The 20,970-nt window shown below is 41.8% G+C and overlaps 2 protein-coding genes across 4 annotated transcripts; both read left to right on the top strand.

Moving 5' to 3' along the window:
* The first annotated feature begins 1,069 nt into the window (after positions 1–1,069).
* On the top strand, positions 1,070–14,234 carry larp4aa (La ribonucleoprotein 4Aa). 2 transcript variants are annotated; one of them, XM_084917488.1, is made up of 17 exons: positions 1,070–1,632; positions 3,828–3,945; positions 4,296–4,454; positions 5,175–5,259; positions 5,376–5,512; positions 5,611–5,714; positions 5,810–5,920; positions 6,014–6,067; positions 6,162–6,371; positions 7,062–7,165; positions 7,365–7,406; positions 9,594–9,833; positions 10,446–10,497; positions 10,606–10,764; positions 10,868–11,001; positions 11,096–11,297; positions 11,643–14,234. In XM_084917488.1, exons 1-17 carry the CDS (start codon positions 1,516–1,518, stop codon positions 12,033–12,035), a joined length of 2,421 nt encoding a protein of 806 aa, XP_084773614.1. In that variant the 5' UTR covers positions 1,070–1,515; the 3' UTR covers positions 12,036–14,234. The 2 variants fall into 2 exon arrangements, with proteins under 2 accessions (XP_084773614.1, XP_084773615.1); XM_084917489.1 differs by lacking the exon at positions 7,365–7,406.
* Positions 14,235–15,524: 1,290 nt separating this feature from the next.
* Positions 15,525–20,271, top strand: asb8 (ankyrin repeat and SOCS box containing 8). Of its 2 annotated transcripts, none has more exons than XM_084917840.1 (4): positions 15,525–15,816; positions 16,907–17,083; positions 17,178–17,282; positions 17,950–20,271. In XM_084917840.1, the coding sequence occupies exons 2-4, from the start codon at positions 16,955–16,957 to the stop codon at positions 18,583–18,585; spliced, it is 870 nt and encodes a 289-aa protein (XP_084773966.1). In that variant the 5' UTR covers positions 15,525–15,816; positions 16,907–16,954; the 3' UTR covers positions 18,586–20,271. The 2 variants fall into 2 exon arrangements, with proteins under 2 accessions (XP_084773966.1, XP_084773965.1); XM_084917839.1 differs by lacking the exon at positions 15,525–15,816 and adding an exon at positions 15,823–16,056.
* Positions 20,272–20,970: the final 699 nt, after the last annotated feature.

Genomic DNA, 20,970 nt, shown 5'->3' with positions numbered 1-20,970 from the left:
AAAACCCAAATATGTGAAAGAGCATCTCTGAATGTATAACATGTCAAAACTTGAAGCAGATGGAGGCCACACCGAGTGCCACTCCTGTCAGCTAAGAACAGGAAACTGAGGCTAATTTGATAAAATGCAAGATTGTAAGAATCCTGCTTGGTCTGATGAGTCAGAGCATTGATCCATTCTGCTTTGCACCAAGTTGTGTAGTGTGCATCAAACTCAGGTTAAAATTCAGAAAATTCTGGGTTTTTCAGTAATGATATCTGAAAATCTTAGCAGGTCTCTGTGTCTTATGTCAAGCACATGTTTGGGGCTGCACACAAATACCCCAGTCCCTGAGTGCTTTGTTTTGAATGGTACATAAACACTGGAGCCATTCTCATTTACAATGTTGATAATCCAATTATGGATCCATGATTACCAGCATAATAGAATGTTACCTATCTTTGAGAACCCATTTTCGGGTTAATGAAATTTATTTTAATCATCTGTTCCTGATTACATCTTGAGCAGGGTGCCAGGAAATCTGATTACATCACAGCACTCTCCTTTTTACTTCTTTTGCTGCCACACAAAAGGTCCCAAACCAGTCATTGTTCCTGCTGGTAATCAACAAACTGCCTTTTCACAATGTAATCAGCACAGTAACTGAAACTGAAAGCCTATACTTCAGAGAATTGCAGCAGGCTGGTGGCCTGTATATAAAGCTTATGCAGCGCCCAACATAGTGCTGCATTTAAGCTGCATTTATTACAAGAAGTAATAAGAAATAATGAAAACACGCATGAAGGGTGAAATGGCCTACAGCACAAAAAAGGTATGTATCCCAGTGTGTGTCTTATTATTTATGTATTTATGTCATGTATTTCTTATGGTTTAAAGTCAGGAAGATAAGTTCAGATTCTCTGGTACCCGAAAAATAACATTAGATAGATTTCACCTCTTGTATTTATTTATTCTTTAAAAAACAAAACAAACAAAAGACAGCGACTGGGTCTCGATGTAAGTGCTCTTACTAAAGAAAAACTACAGTGTAAATCCGGAAAAGGAAATAGCGCCGTAGAGGTCACCGAGTTCTCGCGGTGGCAGCCGGGACTTCGGCGGACTGTGTGCCTGCGCTGAGGAAAGGTGCGTGTCCCCAGTGTCCGCTCCGGTCGCCCGGTTAGGAATGCGCCTCACGAACCCGGTGTGTGCTGTAGTATTTGACGAAACGCCAGTGGGGACCGCCGTTTAAGAAGAGTCATGGTTTGGCACTGCTTGTACCATTAGTTTCTCGGCGTGTGAGCTTGATTCATTGAGCTAGCTAGTCGTTAGCCCGCTTCGTTGATTCATACGCACGCTAGCTCGCTAGCTTCAGTCTGTAGCATACCCGCTAGCCGGTTAGCCAATCCAGAGTCGAGTAGGAGAGGACCAGACTGACTGCTGAACTCAGCCGGCGTTTCGGGGAGAAGCGGCGGCGGTGGTGGTGGCAGGAGGGGGCCGGGAGAACGCGACGGGGTGGAAGTGAGTCAGGAGCGGCTGATGAGTTCAGACCAGAGCGGAGAGCCGCCGCTGCTGCAGGAGGAGGCTGATCCCGGACCGAAGACCGGTGGGAAGGACGAGGCTCCGCTGGGGAGCGAGGGAGGGTCAGGCGGCATGGTGAGTGAGGCCTTCTTTAGCGTGTTAGCTTACTGGCTAAGCGACTGCCGCTTTCTAACAGGGAGACCTGTTAGCACAGTACGCCCCCTCTGCGTAATTAGCTTTGTTATTTATTACACATCTAAAATTAACTCAAACAAGATCAAGAATGAAACTTTGAGCGCGTTTGTGAATGTGTGTGAGTTTTTGCGTGACTGTTTTGTGACTATGTGAGAAAGCAGGACCAGAATCAAAGACTTTCACGACTACTTACTCTACTTGCTGCCAGTACAAGCTTTACTTTTACACACTTGGTGATGGTGGCGGTGTGTGTGTGGGGGGGTTATAGCAGTAGCTCTACCGCAGCTCATTCAGATAGCTGCTAACTGTAGCTTAGCCGTCGTAACCAGCAAGCTCATTAAGTAGTTTGCTGAGTAATCATTAGCCCGTAAGTTAAGTTTTGACAGAGCTTTAGGATGACTGCGGTGGTATTTGAAGCGGGCACGCGCCGAATCAGTTGTTTTCCGTTAGCGGGTGAACGATGCTTCAATTACTGGCCGAATGATAGTGTTCATTCACTCCGTTATCTGTGAGCTAATCGCGGTGCTAGCAGACCTAGCTAGCGCAGTGACATGCGTTGCAAATACCTGGCCTTTGCTGCGCAGCGCAGTCAGCTGACATTGCTTGGCTCGCTGTGGCCTGTAACACAGAAGCGTGCATTGTAACCATGTGTCAAGTTGCACCGCACATATATGTCCGCGCTTGTCTGAATGGCACAGAGGCCTCTCCTATGGGTATACATCCCGTTCTTGTTGTGTGATCGGGGAGGAGAAGTGCCCTGAGCCATACTACCACCGGCAGCTGCTCTTGTCAGGCCAAGTGCTTTTGCAAAAAAGAGCCAGGATCTGTTAGCAGGTGGTGAATGACAATGTGAAGTAAATCTGACAGTTTAGCAGGAAACTGCCATCCACTTTACACAAGATTAAAAGCACAGTCCACAGTTAGCTCACATCAAGATCACATCGGTGTCTGTAGATCTTAATGTGTCAGTGTGCAATCTATTCTTGGCCACAGATCTTTGCAGGGTCAGGATTTCTTCTGCCAGACCATAGCCGGTTTGGTATGGAGAGTCACATCAGATCTGTGGATAACATACATGGGAAATAAATTTATGCTGGTGAAGGTAACATGTAACGTGTTCATTTGCAAATATTTTGACTACACACAGCTTTCACAGTCACCCCTCCTTGAGGTGAACAGGGTAAGGGCTGATTTTGTTGACAGGAGATCACAAGGCCTTATGGGGACATGTGTCACTGGGATGTTCCAGCCATCAGTATAAATTTAATCAATGAAAATCAGCAGCCATAGCTGTAGTTGGCTATGACCCATCTACAGCTCCTCTCTTAGTCTATTATGGTGTTGTTGAAGACCATAATTTAGTTTGGCTTTGTTGTCCCCTGGTGTCAGAATCAAAATATTTTATTAATATCAGGGGGAAGTAATTTTTATTCAGATGCACACTTAAAACATAAATGGGGAAAAATACAAATGAAATATAAAATTTAAACAAAACTAAGGCACTCAAACTGCCATATTAGAACAATACTATAAACATTATAGACAGTGTATTAGTTATAACAGTCTAGGTGTCATAAGGGGGAGTTATAAAGTTTTTTGGCCAATAGTAGGGGTGATTTCATGTGGTGTTTTTGTGGTGTATTGTGGTTGAATGAGTCTTTTGCTGAACATGCTCCTATGGCTGTCCAGCACAAGGTAAAAAGGGTGTGAAGGATTGTTCAATATTGACTGTAACTTGGATTGCATCCTCCTTCCTTAAACCTCTGCTGGAGTAAGGGCAAACATTCCTTGAGACGTGCAGCAGAGATCTAAAATTTAAAACTCTGTTTCTTAAAAAGGAATAAAAAGCAACTGGGGAAAAAAAGAAGCAAAACTCAGGTGACAGATGTGTAAATGGTCACACATTTGTTAGTCAAAAGAGCCCTTATTTTAATGCGTCTTACGTTTGAAGAACCACTAAAAGCATTAAACAGATGAAACGTTGTGTGCATTTCAGTGCTTAAATATAAACTCTTAAATTTCAACAGTAAAATTTAGATAACTGACAACTTACCTCTGCTCAAAAATAAACATCACTCTACTTTCAGTGTTTGTCGGAACCAAATTTGATTGATCCTCCTCTTTCTGTTTTGAAGGTCACCTTCAAGGGTGCTGGTTTGAATCCTAATGCCAAGGTGTGGCAGGAGATGCCCGTGGCCCCCAGCGAGACCGTTACCAGCAACCCTCATTGGTCTCCCTCGGATCTCAATGAGGGTAAGAAATGAAAGAGTATGCTAAACTGATTTTATTGCGCTTTACAGCACGTGTTTGGAAAATAAGTTTGAAGGCTTTTTTGGGAAACTGGACATTGTGACACCCATGTCTACTCATGGGATTATTTCCCCTTTTTGAGTCAACACTCCTAACGTTGTTGTTGGTGTTTTAAAATAATTTTGGGGCCTTACTACTTTAAAAAAAAAAAAAAAAAATTCTTAGATAGCATCTGTATAAGTCGCAACTTTATTCATGTACACAAACAATAAATAGCTAAACCATCAAAGATGCGGGTAAGTTTGAAATAGACTATGCTCTTTCTGAATTCTGACTCTTTACCTTGTTCACAGGTTATTCTGAGCCTCCGTCTGCTGGGTGCAAGCAGTATACCGTGGGATTCCCGGCCCTGGATAACAGCAGCTCCACAGCAACAGCTGAGATAGCAGTAAATGGAATGGACCCTCCAGAGTTGGGCTTTTCCCCCGCTGAGTCTACAACAGGGACCTCAGGTCAGTCATGACACAAGAAGTCATCTTCACACACACAGGCTGCAGCTAAAAATTAGTGTTTTTTTTTTTTCAATACGTCTGAAAACAGGAAATTATGAACAACCTGAATGCACTGAGGTGGCAGATTGAGTGATCTGATACCATAAAATGTATCAACAGCTTAAAATACAGGACTTTCACGCAGATGTGTTCACAAAACTCTTTGTCCCCTGAGGGAAATTTGTCTGGGAGCCAGATGAAACACTGTCTAAACTGAGAGACTGCTGGGTCACACCTAACCTGTAGAGTTATTTGTATTTAATTACCACCTTGACAAAAACCCTGTCTTAATCACTTGTGTTGCTAAGCATATACTACTCCACTGTGGAAACTTGGAACCACTGGCCCCTGTGTTAGTTACACCTGTGCAATCTAATGCCCCCCCAAGGTCATAGATAAAGGTGTTGTTGTACACATACAGGGTGTGAGTTTGAATGGAGTAGAGTAAAAGTCACCTCAATCTAGCCTCTCTTCCAGTAACTCAAACTTTTCCTGTCGTGCTTATGACACGTATGAATCTGACACTGTTGGAGTCATTTCAGTCACTGCTTATAATGTCTTGTGACATCAGCATATGTCTTTGAAAAGAAAAAGGTTGTGTTGGAAAAATAATGTAATTAATGCTTTTTAACAGAAAACATTGCAATTTTTTATAACCAATGATTCTTTAATGTTTTACAGTGGATTCAAAAACGGAAGAACAGCCAATCTCTTCTGAGAATTTGCGAGAGTCTCTGAAGAAAGAACTGGAGTATTATTTCTCCAGGTAAGAAGCCAACACCTAAAGCAAATTTTTTTTATGTGCAAAATTTAGAAAATAGTTTTCTGTTCACTGTTTGGAGAAGCTAATCTACGTGAATTTATTTATTTATTGTGATTCAGAGAGAACCTCTCAAAGGATTTGTACCTGATGTCCCAGATGGACAGCGATCAGTTTGTCCCTATTTGGACTATTGCCAGTATGGAGAGCATTAAAGTCCTCACTACAGACATGGACCTCATTCTGGATGTGTTGAGATGTAAGTGAAAAGCTGAGGATGGCTCATGTTTAAAAAGGTGTGTACTGATTGGTCTTTTGCCTCAGCTTAAATATTCTTAAACCCACTCTTCCTCCCAGCGTCTCCTATGGTACAAGTGGATGAGAAAGGGGAGAAAGTGCGTCCTAATCACAAGCGGTGCATTATCATTTTGAGAGAAGTTCCCGAAACCACACCTGTTGAGGTAAAAAAAAAAAAAACATTTGACTGACAGGCCATTAAAGCACTGAAAACATAGTTATATGCTTGAAGTGAGTATGCATTGTATTCAATTCACAGGAAGTGGAGTCATTGTTCAAAAATGACAACTGTCCAAAGGTTATAAGTGTCGAGTTTGCACACAACAACAACTGGTACATCACATTCCAATCGGACACAGATGCTCAACAGGTACTCAGCTCAACTCTTCTTCATCATGTCTAAAGTATTCAGATGAAATCCAGCATCACTGATAGTCGTTTGACTCTTTTCTTGCCCCCCTAGGCGTATAAGTACTTGAGAGAAGAAGTAAAAACATTTCAGGGAAAACCCATTATGGTGAGTTAAATTAAAATCTGACATTTTGGAAAGGCCCCTCTGTAAACATCTTGACGTCTGTTGACACATTTTCCCCTCTGATTCATACCAACAGGCCAGAATAAAGGCCATCAACACATTTTTTGCAAAGAACGGCTACCGTAGCATGGACAGCAGCCTGTACGCTCAGCAGTCCCAGAGCCAGTCCCAGTACAGCTCTCCGCTCTACATGCAGCACGTCTACCCCCAGCAGCAGTACCCCCTCTACGGCATCGTACCTCCCACCTGGACACCTTCGCCCACACCGTACTTTGAAACGCCTCTGGTGAGATTGACTGTGCTTTTGCTGCTGTGAGACTAACTAAAACCCTCTGTCAGAGTATCTACAGTCAAAGGGGCGAATTCAGTGTAATCTTAAAAGTGTATTATTAATGTTAATTTATTTCTTATAGAAGGTGTTTTTGTCACAGGACTTCAGGGACCATTGCCCACCTGCCGACTAATCATCCAAGTTTATTTTGCACTAATCGAAATAACTGCATCTTTACAAATATAGCCAAATACAGTCAGGCATTAATGTCTGTTCTGTGTGATTATTAAAACCCAGAAAACGGAAAGCCACACTTCATGCACCTCAAAGGCTTTTGTCTGTGTTCACCACCAGCATTCAGCACCTAAATATAATGCAGGAAATCAACCGTGAAAAATGTGTTTTGCGCCAGCTGTGGCAGAATCCCTTGTTAGTTATTGCTTCCTTATTTATTGTGATGCTTAAATTCAGATGCTTTGCTTTCTGAAATGTCAATGACATAAATACACAATGTTGCATAAGAATTGGCTGGGATGTTTTTGTTGTTTTCTTTTCTAAAGCTGCTCTACAATGAGCTTACTTATTTTCATCTCCTTGGGGAAAGCTAAACAACAGATATCTGCAAAAAAAAAAGTGTTGCTTTAAGTAGGATTAGTAAATACTGACTTTTTTATTTATTTATGCCCCCTTCCACCTCTTGAGCAGGCTCCATTTCCCAACAGTAGCTTTGTGAATGGATTTGGCTCTGCTGGACACTACAAGACCAGCTCCAGTTCTCTTAATATCACTCGCCCATTCAACAGAAGCCGGTAAGGATTACTGTTGTGAGGTTTTTGTTTGTTTGGGGGGGGGTTTCTCTTTTCTCAAACATATTAGAAGGTTTTATCACTTGTGTTCTTGTTTGCATGAAGTTAAACAGTGAACATTGGACCATCTCTGTAATACAGTTTGTCTAAAGTTAAAGAGGGAACTGCTCATCACTCCCTGTCTTCTTTTACTTCCCCACAGTGTACCCCTCTATTCAAGAAAGAATGTAATAAATGCCTTCAGGTACCACTGTTATACTATATAATGAGCTTCATTGCTTCCCTCATTTCTTACCATACCGCAGTAGCCAAATGATTAAATACATAACAGGCCCCATGCCTTCTGCCAGGCAGATTTTTATGGCCATAATCGTCCTCGTAGTTGTGATAAATGTTTGGTGCCTTTTTATGAGCGTCCTGGATTTGTCTTTCCTTTGATAAATGCTGGCTGCAATCTGATTTCGAGCAACTGGCTTTATTTATTTATTTTTTCAGTTAAGGCCATCTTGCCCTTCTTTGCATTTACATTATTACATGTGACAGCTTCTCTCCATCACCACTAACTATCCATCATGTGTAGTCTTTCTTTTTATTTGTGCTGCTTTCATTCGTGACTGTCATCATATGCTGTAACAAAGAAATGCTGACAGGAGTTGAGTGTAGGTCATCTCTGCTGTCAAGCATCAATTCATACACTGCATTTTTGTGCAAAGAGATGACAACTTTTTCAAGCGTGTTCATCACGTTTGTTCAAAAGAAGCTTCACAAAGACATAAGTCAGACCCAGTGATGAGATCATGATGCGCATAGAGGGAAAGAGGGATGGAAGAACTGACTTTGGTTCTCTCGCTTTCTTCATCTTTTGTCTTTGCTCTTTCTTTCTCTCTCTCTCTCTCTCTGTTCTCCCTGTGGACTTTCAAAGTCAGGAATTTCAGTCCCAACCCAATGAGCGTTCAGATTATGAGATCTGAGGGTCAAAGACTGGTGGGAAGATAAGTCTATGTGAAATCATGCTAATCATACAACATCTAAAAGGTTTATTTGTGGCACAAATCCTGGCAGGTCTTGCAGGGGTGTTGTCAGCTCTGCTCAGTGAGTTAATGATTGGTTGCAAATAGCCAAACACAGTAATTCTGACATCTGAGTTTTAGCTGCTTCAGCCAATCATGACCTCAGTTGTAGTCCAAAACCACCTGCATGTCTACGTTTACTCTGAAGACACAGCATGTTGTCCCATTTCCCTTGCAAACTGTCAAGTTTAGTGTGGTTGCCACCAGTGTTTCCTTTGAACTGACTGAACCGTTTTAGCTTCTTTCCACTAGAAAATTGTTTATTTCCTTTGAAGACTTCAAATGATGTGTATAGGCTTCTAATTACCTCAGATTGCAGTGCATGATTTTCAGTGTTTTAACACAAGATTTACTCTTAAGTTCATACAGTGGTTTAGGGCTGTGCGATATGACCAAAATCTCATATCCCGATATAAGACATTTATCGTCCCGACAACGATATTTATCACAAAAATTTTACATTTTCTGTAACTTCTGTGAATCTCGGGCAGCTCGACTTGCACAAGGTGTTTTCACCTGGGCGTTGTGTACCTGGAATCGAGTGTTACATAAGTTGAAATGGACACAATTTTAACAATTTTTGTGAGTATTACACGGCGTGCTGCTGGGAAAAGCCTTTCCTAAGGTTTTTATTTATTTTATTTTTTTAGCACCTGACGGCTCTTTTTAGCTTCTCATCCGTAAACACTCTGCATACTATTTCATGTGATTCAGTTTATTTTGGAAAAATCTCAACAGGATGTTAAGCTTTATTGTGAAAGGTTTATGTGGAAAATAAACAAGCGGTTTTACCTTTGTTGTTGCTAACGAAATGCATAAAGCAGTTGTCCGTCCGTAGTGTGGGTATTTTAAATATGAGAGAAATTCTACAGTGACCATCAAAATGATGAAAAACTATTGCTGTAAACAGTTCATTTTGCGACACCACGAAACAAACAATAGCGTAATATGAAACGATAGACGTTTTTATATCGTCATCCGAAATATATAGTTATATTGAACAGCCCTACAGTGGTTTAACATCTTATAGCCAACAAATTGGATTAATGTACTTGTAACAGCTGCTGAACTGCTTTCAAAGGCTCTGGATGTGTATTACACAGATCTGTTTCCTTGGAACACATAAGCATAATGTCTTGTGTATTTTATGACTGCAAAAAATACACGACTAAAAGTTGTAAATGTGTAAAAATATAAATCCTGAACGGAATAATTTATATTACGTGGACTTAAGTGTAAAAGCACCAAGCACCTTAACCGAAAGTTATTAAGTTCAGTAGGAAGCACTGGTTGCCAATTTGTATGCAGAGCATTTTAAATGCATAGTAACCTTGATCTTCACTTTCCCCTCATGACAACAGAAACCACGTGAAGCCCCAGGTGAGGCCAAACGACGTGACCTCAGCATCCGTAACACCGGTCCCACTGGAAAGCCTGACCGGACTGCGAAGCCCGCAGCCTCCTGCTCCCAACGCTACTGCCGCCGTCTCCACTACTAACACAGTCCAGACAACCACTGACTTGACCATGGCATTCTCGCATCTACCCCCCTCTTCCTCATTGGACGCCAGCGATGACAGTGGCGTAGCTGGACGTGGAAGGTAAGCCTCATCTGTTTTTCAAATCTGGTCGAATGTTAGAGCTGCTGCTCGTGGGTTAGATTTGATAAGTTATGATATTTCCATCGATTTAAGCAGGTTACAGTTGACTTTAACCAAAAGCCATATTTTAAACTAAATGCAGCTTAAAAGAGTAAAAGGGTTTTTAGACCTAGACATGAGTATCATTTCAGTGGGTAGGTACTACTCAGATTTGATTTTTTTTTTTTTTTTTTTTTTTTGGTAAATGAAACAAACAAAACAGTCAACTTGGCAGTTCAAAATTCCACTTACAGCATTAATCATCAACTTGAAGACTAAGCTGCCAGATTTCTCAACTTTTTTTGCTTTTTTGGCAAGTCTCGTGTGCTGCTCCCTGCCAGGAGCATGCCTCACTGTGTCCCCAGTGTCAACAGCAGCACCTGTGCTTGAGCTAGTTGCACATGTTCTTTTTTTGTCTGTTGCTTCAAACATTTTCTTTCTGATTTATATGTAAACATCAAATGATGTCATTGAAATTTGCTTATTGACTGACGCATGCTTAATGGATTTAGCATGCATATGACTTTTGACTGACTTGACTCCTTATTCACACCTTATTTATTTGTATTTCAGACGTACGACCTACAGAGGAACACGGAGGAGGCGAGAAGAAGAACGGATTGCGGTAAACAGCAATTACCTATGGCCATAAAACTTGTATATTGTGTTTAAAACCATGAACCATGTAATGATATTTCTGCCTGTTGGCTCTGTTTTTAATTTCTTTTCTCAGAGGCCTGTACCCTTAACAGAGGTCAAGGTTTCACCACCCAAGTTTGACCTGGCTGCTACCAACTTCCCTCCTCTTCCGGGCTGTGTGGTCAGCACACAGGGGGAGCCAGTGTTAGAAAACCGGATGTCGGATGTAGTACGTGGTTTGTACAGGGACAAGGTAAGAAAATGAGTTTGTAAATCTCTTGAACAATGATGCACAGAAAGCATTGTTGAGATGAGGACTGCACAAGTGTAACATTCATGCACTTTGCTTTTTATAGGCAGAACAAGCCAATAAAGAAGCCACTGTGAGTCCAGGTTCAGGTCAAGTCGCAGAGGAAGCTGTGGCTGTCATAAGTCCTGCCCCGGCAGCAGCAAAATCTGCTACTCAACCACTTGGACCTTCAGCCTCTGGGTATGATTGTCTCTGCTCTTAATTTGAGCATGTTTTGTTCTTACAATAAAACTTAAAATGTTAGCTTTGCTAACTGAACCTCTTGTCCTGATAGTACCGTTCGTCAGGAGAAGAGAGTCGAACGGGTGGAACCTACGACTCAAAAAGCAACTCCACGCACACCTGTCAAAACTCCCGGCAACCCCGCCTCCACACAGCCTGTGCCTAGCTCCAGGCCTCAGACCTCTGCTGCTTCCACACCAGCCACACCCAGCACGGCTGCCCCTGCGACAGCCGCTCTTCCCACCCCTGCACAGGTGAGAATCTGACTTTCCTGTTGTTGCTGCCGCCACATGAGCACAGTTGTCTTCCTGATGATGAGATCTTTTGCGCATAGAGGGAAACTGAGGTAGTGAATTGACTGGCTTTGGCTCTATTCCTCATCTCTGTCACTCTTTCTTTTTTCTTCTCTCTCTCTCATTTCACCCCAACCCCACCCCTCATGCTTCTGTCTCACCAAAAGTCCAGAATTTTCACTCCTACCCCAATGAGCGTCAAGATTATGAGATCTGAGGGTTTGACTGGAAGGGTGGTAAAACTCAGTAAATGAGTGTATGTTTTACCCATCTTAAAAATGTTGTATTTTTTCTGTTTTTGTTTAGGAGCCCCGTAAACTCAGCTACGCCGAAGTGTGTCAAAGGCCACCCAAGGACCCTCCCCCTGCATCCCCTGCCCCGGCCACCCCTAGCACCGCGTCGGGCCAGCCACTACGTGAATTGCGCGTGAACAAGGCCGAGGAGCCGGGCTCCAGCAGCAGTCCTGGAGACAAGCACGAGAGAAGCCACGACAGGGAGGGGGGGTGGGAATGCAAGGAGAGCCGGCCACCACGTGAACGTGACTCTCAAGGCTACCACCGCAGCAATGGTCCCAGGGGCACCGGGGGCCTCAAGTTCCGGGACCATAGGCGTCCTCCACCAGCCCGACGCAGCTCCCCGCAGGGAGGATACAGGCACACTGGAAAAGAGCAGAACATCCCACCAGTATCGCCAAAATAAAAACTTGATATCAATAGAAAAAAGATGTATGAATATATACATGGATATATATAATTATATAAAAATGAATAACATAAAAGCAACAACAATTATGGTAGCCACCTTCCCCACCCCCCTGGAACATGTCCAAAGAGAGGCTTTTAAAGTGGCAATGAGACTGACATCCAGGACTTATGGGCAAAATGACACCTGAAGAACTTTGACGAGTGATTGGAAAAGAAACAAAAACGTTGTTTTGGCCTTCAGAAATACGCTTAAAAGAATTTAAGTGTGACTTATCTGAAGGTTGTTGATTCGTTCATGCTCCGCTAGGGAAAGGTGGGATGCTGGGCCTCGTAAATGGCCCTCTACCTTTTTTTTTTTTTTTTTTTAATTAAAGAATAGATGTTGGTCTGCAAGAACAATATGCACTAAGAAAAAAGAACATGCATATATGTCATGTACATATACAAAGATATCACTAACACGCAATGAGACATCAGTTTTTGTTTTGTTTTTTCTCTTGTGTGCTTAGGTTTGCAAGTATGACTGAAGGGTTGACTGATGTCTGTGTATGCATCGATTGTTAAGCTAAATGACTGAAGTGCTGCAGGGTGCTGTCGCACTGATGTAATGATATTGAGAACATTTTGATTTTTACAGCAGAGATTCTGAATCGTCCTGAAACGGGACAATGTGGTCTTCTAATGTATATCAATGAATTGTGTTCTATGGTGGTATTTTGATCCTGGTTCCTGATTGGCTTAAACGCTCTCCGTCAGATTATCAGAAGGTGTTGACATGCGCCGTGGTCAGATGTGTGATTTTTGTTCAAAGCCCGGATGCTCTGTAAGGGGGAGGGGGGGGCTCACTGGGCCTCACTTGGCTGTTAGCCACGGTGAACCTGCTAGCCTGGTCCAAAGTTTTTCACGTTGAGTTTCACGTGTTTTGAGTTTAACTGTTCCCGATGAATTCAGAATATCGTCATGTTGATTATCAGTCAGGTTCTCTGTTTACATGTTTTGTTGTGGGTTTTGTTTTTTGGGGGGTTCGTGTGTTCTCATGAGGAAAAACAAATAGGTTTTTGCTAAGATTTGACTGCTTGGTGCGCCCAGTGGTTTTAGGCAAGGTTTGGCTTTTCTTACATCATCATCATCATCACGGGATATCCAGGTTAAGCTTATCTGTGAATTTGTTCTTAACAATGGCATAATGTCAAAAAAAAATAGACTGAGTGCTGTTAGCTAATGATAGCTATTTACTATCAGGCAGCCAAGTTGTGGGTATAAAGGAAATTGGAATATTTTCACGTGCTACGTGCCAGCTGGCTGCGATTATAGTGTGCTAGGATAAAGTTTAGATTTTTATTGATGAGGTCTGCTAATGTAATCTTTGGGGGAACTCTTTGGCCCAGTGAAACTGGATTTTGAAAAAGCTGTAGAGGTGTAGTAACCTATGCTATATTGTAATAACCCTTCACTAGAAACGTGTGTGGGAGAATGTAATTGTTCTAGTATTGAATTTACGGAGGGAGGCTTTTGACCAGTCAATCCACCAGATTGTTTTGTGCTTTTAGGGTGAGTTTGTTGTTTTGTTTTCCTTTTGTTTTTTTTCTTCTAAGTTTTGGAAAACAAACAGGTTAACTTAGAATTTGAAGTTTGACTCACTGTATGTATTGCTTTCTTAAAATTATTTATTTTAATTCTAATGCAGCGCTTTTCTCCCAATCTTGGTAGGCTGGTTTCCCCAAAGTTGTGTGAAATCGCATTGGCAAAAATGAAAAAAGAAAAAAATCAAATATGACATTTCTGTACCGATCAAGATGTCAGCTGAGAGAAAGTACTTGTTGCGTTGACTTTGGGATTAGTAATGCAGTAAACGAGTATCCAATCACTGGAGCTGTTTTTTGTTTTGTTTTTTTCATTAATAAGTATGAGCAGCTAGTGATTTAGTATAATTAAAGAAATGCACTAACTTTGTTTTTAAAAAGAATCTTACTCATGAGTAATGTGAAATCATTTTAGAAGCATATGGTTGATGTTGACAGGCTTGCAAAAATACCTACAGGATTTGCTCCCCCCCCCCCAATATGTTTGGGTTATTTTCTGTTAATTTGGGTTGGGGTGGCAAATGGAAATGTAGTCATGAATCAACCAAGTGTTTGAGACACAATCTTAGAACTGTATGAAATGTCACCAAAAATAAATTATTTTGATTTGGCTTCCCAGTGTCACATTTATTACTGTTGTTTTGTTTTAAGCACATACACGAAACATGTTTTCTTTTAGTGTGTCAAGCTGTTAATAGAACTACAGACTGAATATCCTGCATCTCTGATCATTTGTTACATTGTTTATTTTTATTTTATTGTTTTTAAAACATTTAAAGTCAAAAAGAGCAGACAACATTTTTCCAGTCTTCCACTGTGAATTTGTGTGTATTGCAGCTTCAGTCTTCTCTCTTCTCAGCTGACAGAAGTGTGGTCTTCTGCTGCTGTAGCACATCTGCTTCAAGGTCCAATGTGTTCAGAGAGGCTCTTCCTCATACTTCTGTTGTAGCAAGTGGTTATTTGAGTGACTATTGGCTCGAAGCTGGCTGGCCAATCTGCCACCAACAAGGTATTTTGACACAGACCTGCCACATGGTGAATATCATTTTATCAGACCATTCTCAGTAAATGGCTGTAGGGGGAAATCCCAGTGGATCAGAAATTTTGTTGGTCTCAGTTCCACCATCAGGCCAGGGTCTTTCCGTGTGGAGTTTGCATGTTCTTCCCGTGTTTGCGTGGGTTCTCTCCAGGTACTCCGGCTTCCTCACAAATTCCAAATACATGCAGTTAGTGGGAATAGGTTAATTGGTAACTCTAAATTGCCCATAGGTGTGAATGTGAGTGTGAATGGTTGTCTCTTTCTTAGCCCTGCAGCAAACTAGCGACCTGTCCAGAGTGTACCCTGCCTCTCGCCCTGAGACAGCTTGGATAGGCTTCAGCCCCCTCCCCAACAAGGATAAGCGGAAGAGAATGGATTCATGCATTTCAGCTGGTACAGGGTCTAGATTTTTCACTGCAATGCCACAGGTGGTGTTAATAAGTATTGTGTCACTCCATAAAAATTTTTTCACTGCCTCCCACCTGAATGACAAATTTCATTTGGCTTCATGCACTCTTATGATGATTCATAATTGCTGGAAAACAACAACAACAAAAATAAATAAAATTAGCACATATTTTGTGGGGGAGGGGGGAGCTTCTCTCCTGCTGTAGAGCCTTGCCCCCTAAGCTGCTCACCTTGTACAAACTAATTGCTTGTTTGTCCAAAAGCCTCTTATAGCCTTTGTTTTCTTAGGAGATAATGATACAATAAATACTTTTTAAGTGTTTTTGTCAATAATTTCTTGATTCTGTTTACGTATAGGGGATTTTGACATTTTTTTCTGAAGAGGTATGTACCACCCTGCCTAGACATTTTGTCCCCCCCCCTCCCCATGTGAAATGTTCTAGATCCGCCGCTGACGTATGGCCTATATGTGGTTCGGCTACCCATTTTTAGGCTCGTATGCTGAGGGTTGATGTCGGCATGGGACTATCAGGTTCAGGATTAGGTTAAACCTTAGGGATAAAGTAAGAAGATGATAAAAACTGCTTATCCTTAGCTAGTACTCTCCTGATCATCGGAGTCCAACTCCCCACCTCCTCTGCCGCTGTTTCTGCTAGCTGAGCCCCTAACATGGACATAAACTGAAAGAATCCGTGGCACGCCGGTGGTAGCCTGCCGTGCCGTCATACATGCTTTTATTGGGATAAGTGAGTACACTTGGTGAGGACATGGAGTTCTGCCAGGCTCCGTAAACGTCGGTGTTCAGAGAAAATGTCAGGTTATACCAAATTACTGCGGACAGTCAGCAACCACTCGCCCGCGTTTAAATACCGAGGTTCGAGACAGAGGGCGTGGCCCTAGTGGTGACGTTTCGTGTTTATGTGAAAGCTAGCAGCGGTCGGTCTATACAGTAACCTGCCAGACCTTCAAGCCGTGGACTGTAAACGGTATGGGTTTTCACCAGCATTGTTTAATTCTTGTTGATTCGTGCGAGCTGTGTTGGAAGGCGAGTTTACAAGTAGTTGGTAATTATGTCAGCAGATTTTTCTCCGTCTGTGAGTGTCGTTTGTTCCTGCATCTCGAAGCTAACATTACCTCGCAGCTAGCTAGCAGGATAGTGGGAAGTGTAGCCGGGTATGATTGTTTTTCTTTTGCCTATAAACTCCACCGGTCAGCGCGAAGTAACCCTTGTGGTTTCTACGTCAACGTTAAAGCTTTTACTTGATTGTAAACCTTGTGTCGTTGTTGCAGACTTTGTTTATTTTTGCAGAGTGAGCTAAGGTTAGCTGTGTGTGTCAGTCATTTGTTAAAAGCAGCGGCGATAGCTGCTTATATATATATATATATATATATATATGGCTGACAAGTGGGTCGTATCTACTTCAGTTAGGTAGCAACAGCAAAGTAAAGTTGGGTGTCATCTCCCAGATTACAGCTGAGCCTTGCACCATCTAGATTATACGACAAGACATCGTGTCCAACCCACAGCCAAACAGATAATAGTCGGGAAAGATAATTTTAAATATTAATTTTGGTAGTTTAACAAAGCTGTGTGAAATTTCGGTCTTTAGTTAAACAATTTCTAACACATTCTGTATGTGAATTGAAAATATTTTGTATTTATAGCAAGCATATAACTCATCAAACCAAAGCACTGGTATACTGAATAAAACAGGTCTACGTGCATACTTAGGCACGATAAACTGTGAAATGTCTGTTTTATATTCTGTTGACTTATTTAAGATTCACTGTGTCTTAGAAGTTGTAATCAAGCAATTTTTAAAAACTGTGTTTCAGTGTGCCATAGCGTCACCCCTGCCTGGGTGCAATGCTCTTCTGTTACACATGAGCTCTACTATGTGGTACATCATGCAAAGCATTCAGAGTAAATATTCCCTGTCTGAGCGGCTCATCCGAACAATTGCAGCCATTCGCTCATTCCCGCACGACAATGTGGAGGATCTTATCCGTAAGGTAGGCTTGCTTATCTTCCAGTCAAAGTGACGTAAACAATCCCCTGAAGTGTCATGAATGTAATGTTGATATTGTTATTTCCTGGCTGATTAAGGGTGCTGATGTGAATCGGATGCATGGCACACTCAAACCCCTGCACTGTGCCTGTATGGTTGCTGATGCTGACTGTGTGGAGCTGCTGCTGGAGAAGGGGGCAGAGGTATGTTACAGCTGACTTGCACACGGAAGGTTTTCATATTCACTTTAGATTTATTCGGCACCTTTAAAGGTTTTGGCCTTAAGGCGGGTAAGTATGCATGCAAACACAGTCAGTGTAAGTGTGAGCAGCACAAGGGTTAAAAGCTTTCAAAAGGTAAAGAAGAAACCTAGGATTGTTTACACTGAAGGATTCATGTTGAGTCATGATCTGAAACCACTGGCTGTCTGAAAAGATAGGGAAATTGTATCAGTTTATTTTAGTAGTACTGTGTATGTGTGGTGGGGATATGGGAGAATTTAAAGGGTTAATTGTTACAATTATTTGATGGAAACTATCCTCTGTAAATTGAGTTTTACTTTCAGGTCTCACAGCATTCACATTCATTCCCTGTTTCTTTAGATGATCACTGAGCAGTTTTCATTTGGACTATTTAGTAGACTGTCGTTCTTTTGTTTTTGATATAATTTAATGGTGCAAACAATTTCTGAATCATCTGGTTATTCCATTTCACCCTCGTTTTACATCTGTGCTGCAGCACATGAGCCAAAATATCTGGCAGGCGTTGAGACGCCTACACAGTCACTTCTCAGGGCACCCTGCAGCTTTGTGCTATTTAATTAAGTCTTGTTGGCATAAGACTGCTCATTATACTGAATTTTCTCATCAGGTAAATGCTTTGGATGGCTATAATCGTACAGCACTACACTATGCAGCAGAGAAGGATGAGAGCTGTGTGGAGCTGCTGTTGGAATATGGAGCCCAGCCAAATGCCCTGGATGGCAATAAAGACACTCCTCTTCACTGGGCCGCCTTCAAAGATAATCCTGAGTGTGTAAGGGCCCTGCTGGAGAGCGGGGCCTGTCCCAATGCCCGTGACTATAACAATGACACACCTCTTAGCTGGGCAGCAATGAAAGGCAACCTTGAGAGTGTCAAAGTGCTATTAGACTATGGAGCGCAGGTCCATGTAACTAACCTGAAGGGCCAGACCCCTATCTCCCGGCTGGTGGCCCTGTTGGCCCGAGGCCTGGGCACCGAACAAGAGGAAGAGTGTTTGGAGCTACTGTGTCGAGCAGCAGGGAGGTTTGAGATTCGACGGGCCGACGGCACCCTTCCCAGGGAGCTGAGTAAAGATCCCCAGCTGCTGGCGAGGCTGACCAACATGGTGGCTCAGGCGCCCACGCTTCGCTCTCTGGCACGCTGTGCAGTACGGCAAAGTCTCGGAGTGCAATTCCTCCCCACGGCTGTCAAAGAGCTTCCTTTACCAGAGACTATCAAAGACTATCTGCTGTTGAGAGACTGAAAATGAAGCTGTTTCCTCAGACCTCACTGGCTCATTATTAAAGAGCTCATCACACTGCATTGCACACTGCAAGGAAGTGTCTCCACGGAATTAAAGAGTTGTCCAACCTTTCTGCAATTTATTACAATATATGTGATAGGAGGAATAATGAACTTAATGTATTTTTCTTTACAAAAAATCTAAATAAGCAGTGAGTGAAGTGCAGATGAATATATTTTAATTTGTAGAATCAAGTTGGCACCAGTGCATTCTCCTCATGCGTTGAGTATCTCAAAGCCTGTTTTAAGGAAGTCTTTCTCACTTTCTTTGCAGAAAGAAAGTATAACATCAGGTTTATTCAGCTCCATCATAGTAACGGTGTATGTATGTGCATCCAATCATCCAGCTGTTTTGGTTCATGAATAGTCAGAAATTAAAGTTATCATCTTGCCAGCTAAATTCACAGGAAGTATGAATGTTACTTTTTAAAATGTAAATATAATTTAAAAGAGTTTGCCACAGACAAAGAGGAAAGTCATAAATTACAGAATGAGTATATGCTCATTATACCTTTTCAGAGTGAAACAAACAGTTGATGAATGAGGACTCATGTCCATTGGTGCATGCTGTCCTGTAGTTGTAATAGAGTGTGTTGTGTGAAGGTGGTTTATATGTTGGAGTTGGAGTGGTCACCTTTCTCTCAGACTCCCTGAAGAGCTCACGCTGCAGTCATTTTTGATATACCAATAGAAGTAAACACATCAGATTTAAAGAAAACAGAGTGTGGGGGTTAACACAGCAAGAACGTCCTCGTTTTGAATCCACTGGATGGCTGGTGCGAAGTTTTCATGTTCTCCCCATGCCTGCGTGGGTTTTCTCTGGGTTACTCCCACGCTCTGAAAACATGCATGTTAGGTTAACTAGAGAATTGGCTGTGAGTGTTCGTTTTTCTCTGTGTTAGCTCTATGACAGACTGGCGGCCTCTTGGGGTTGCACTGTTCTTTTTGTCCTGTGACTGCTGGGATGGATAGCCCCACCCCACCAAAAAAAATGTGAGGCCCAAAAATGGATGAATGGATAGAAGAAAACACTTGAGCAGATTAGAAATTATGCCAGATGGCAGCAGTTTTATTTATGTTGATGCAGCAGAAGGTTGGTAACTATTACTGGTTTCACATGATGTGCCAGGCACACTAACTTTGCCTCCATAGTCTTTGGAAGTTATTCTGCTCTGATAGCAAGTCTGCAGTCTTGTGATTTAGTATTTATTTGGTCTATATTTTAATAAAATAAAATGAAATAAAAAGTTGCAGTTCCAGTTGCCAATAAGGAATAAAGTTGTTGTTTTTTGTTTTGTTTTTATTATCAGTGGATGTTTTCAGTCTTAACTTGCAAAAGTTTGTGTTTCAAGGGTGCTCGCTGGTCCAACATTTTGCAGGATATTTGAAAGTGACTTTATTTTAAATTGTTACGTATTAGGACCATGATATGGCATGATGACTAAGTTTGTGTCTTTGAAGGATTCACTAACTTGCAGTTTGTTAAAGCACTTGTCTACAATCTGACAATTTCTGTGCTTGATTATGTTTGCCTTTCTACAAATGTGTAAAAGTTAACCTCTAGATCATGTCTTGTGTACACCAGCAAAGGTGCTTTTTTTTTTTTCTTCTTTGTAAACATACTGCAAGTAAATGCCTTTATATTCCAGCTCACTCTTTTCTCTCTGCTCTTCACAAAAATCACACATTGATAGCTCATATATATCAAGTCACAATTAATTACATCTAATAGAGAATACTTAATGTCTATACCTGTTATTGACAGCGCTGTGATTGTTTTACAATATGCATATACAACACAGGTTATATCTAATAACAAACTGTTACAGTAAGCACTGTCACTGATGACCAAACATTCACAGTGACAGCGTTTTAAAACACAAGCCATGATGTTTTTTTTAAACTTTGTTCCTGCTTCTGGCATGTCAAATATCTTTTATTAAAGAGACCATATACCGAGTGCAATTATTAAAGCTCAGTGCATGGCTACAGGCTACCATGAACTGAACATAACATAACAACATATGTAGCTTTGTCAAAATATACACTCATGTGTTACTTTCTTTAGATGCATCTTGCTAGTACTGGGTTGGACCCCTTTTTTACTTTCAGAGCTTCTTTAATTCTTCATAACAAGGTTCGACTGCTGGAAACATTTTAAAGAAATTTTGGGCCATATTGACATGACGACATCACATAGTTGTGCAGATTTGGGGGCCACAGGTCCATCATGTGAAGCACCCGATCCACCACATCCCAAGCGTGCCCTAGTGAACTCATTGTCATTGTACAAGAAACCAGTTTGAGATGATTTGAGCTTTGTAACATGGTGCATTTTTCAGCTGCA

The sequence above is a fragment of the Perissodus microlepis genome, chromosome 20 (assembly GCF_051167445.1).
Source record: "Perissodus microlepis isolate ML-2025 ecotype Zambia chromosome 20, ASM5116744v1, whole genome shotgun sequence".
In the NCBI taxonomy this organism is placed as follows: Eukaryota; Metazoa; Chordata; class Actinopteri; order Cichliformes; family Cichlidae; genus Perissodus; species Perissodus microlepis.
The sequence above is the reverse complement of the archived record's forward strand: the minus strand, read 5'-3'. Positions and strand labels throughout refer to the sequence as shown.

Excerpts from the sequence above, each read along its gene's own strand:
- larp4aa (XM_084917488.1), top strand. The coding sequence starts at position 1,516 with ATGAGTTCAGACCAGAGCGGAGAGCCGCCGCTGCTGCAGGAGGAGGCT. Across the intron at positions 4,455-5,174 it reads GTCTACAACAGGGACCTCAG|TGGATTCAAAAACGGAAGAA; the intron begins GTCAGTCATGAC and ends AATGTTTTACAG. Across the intron at positions 11,298-11,642 it reads CTCTTCCCACCCCTGCACAG|GAGCCCCGTAAACTCAGCTA; the intron begins GTGAGAATCTGA and ends GTTTTTGTTTAG.
- asb8 (XM_084917840.1), top strand. The coding sequence starts at position 16,955 with ATGAGCTCTACTATGTGGTACATCATGCAAAGCATTCAGAGTAAATAT. Across the intron at positions 17,084-17,177 it reads TGGAGGATCTTATCCGTAAG|GGTGCTGATGTGAATCGGAT; the intron begins GTAGGCTTGCTT and ends TGGCTGATTAAG. Across the intron at positions 17,283-17,949 it reads TGCTGGAGAAGGGGGCAGAG|GTAAATGCTTTGGATGGCTA; the intron begins GTATGTTACAGC and ends TTTTCTCATCAG.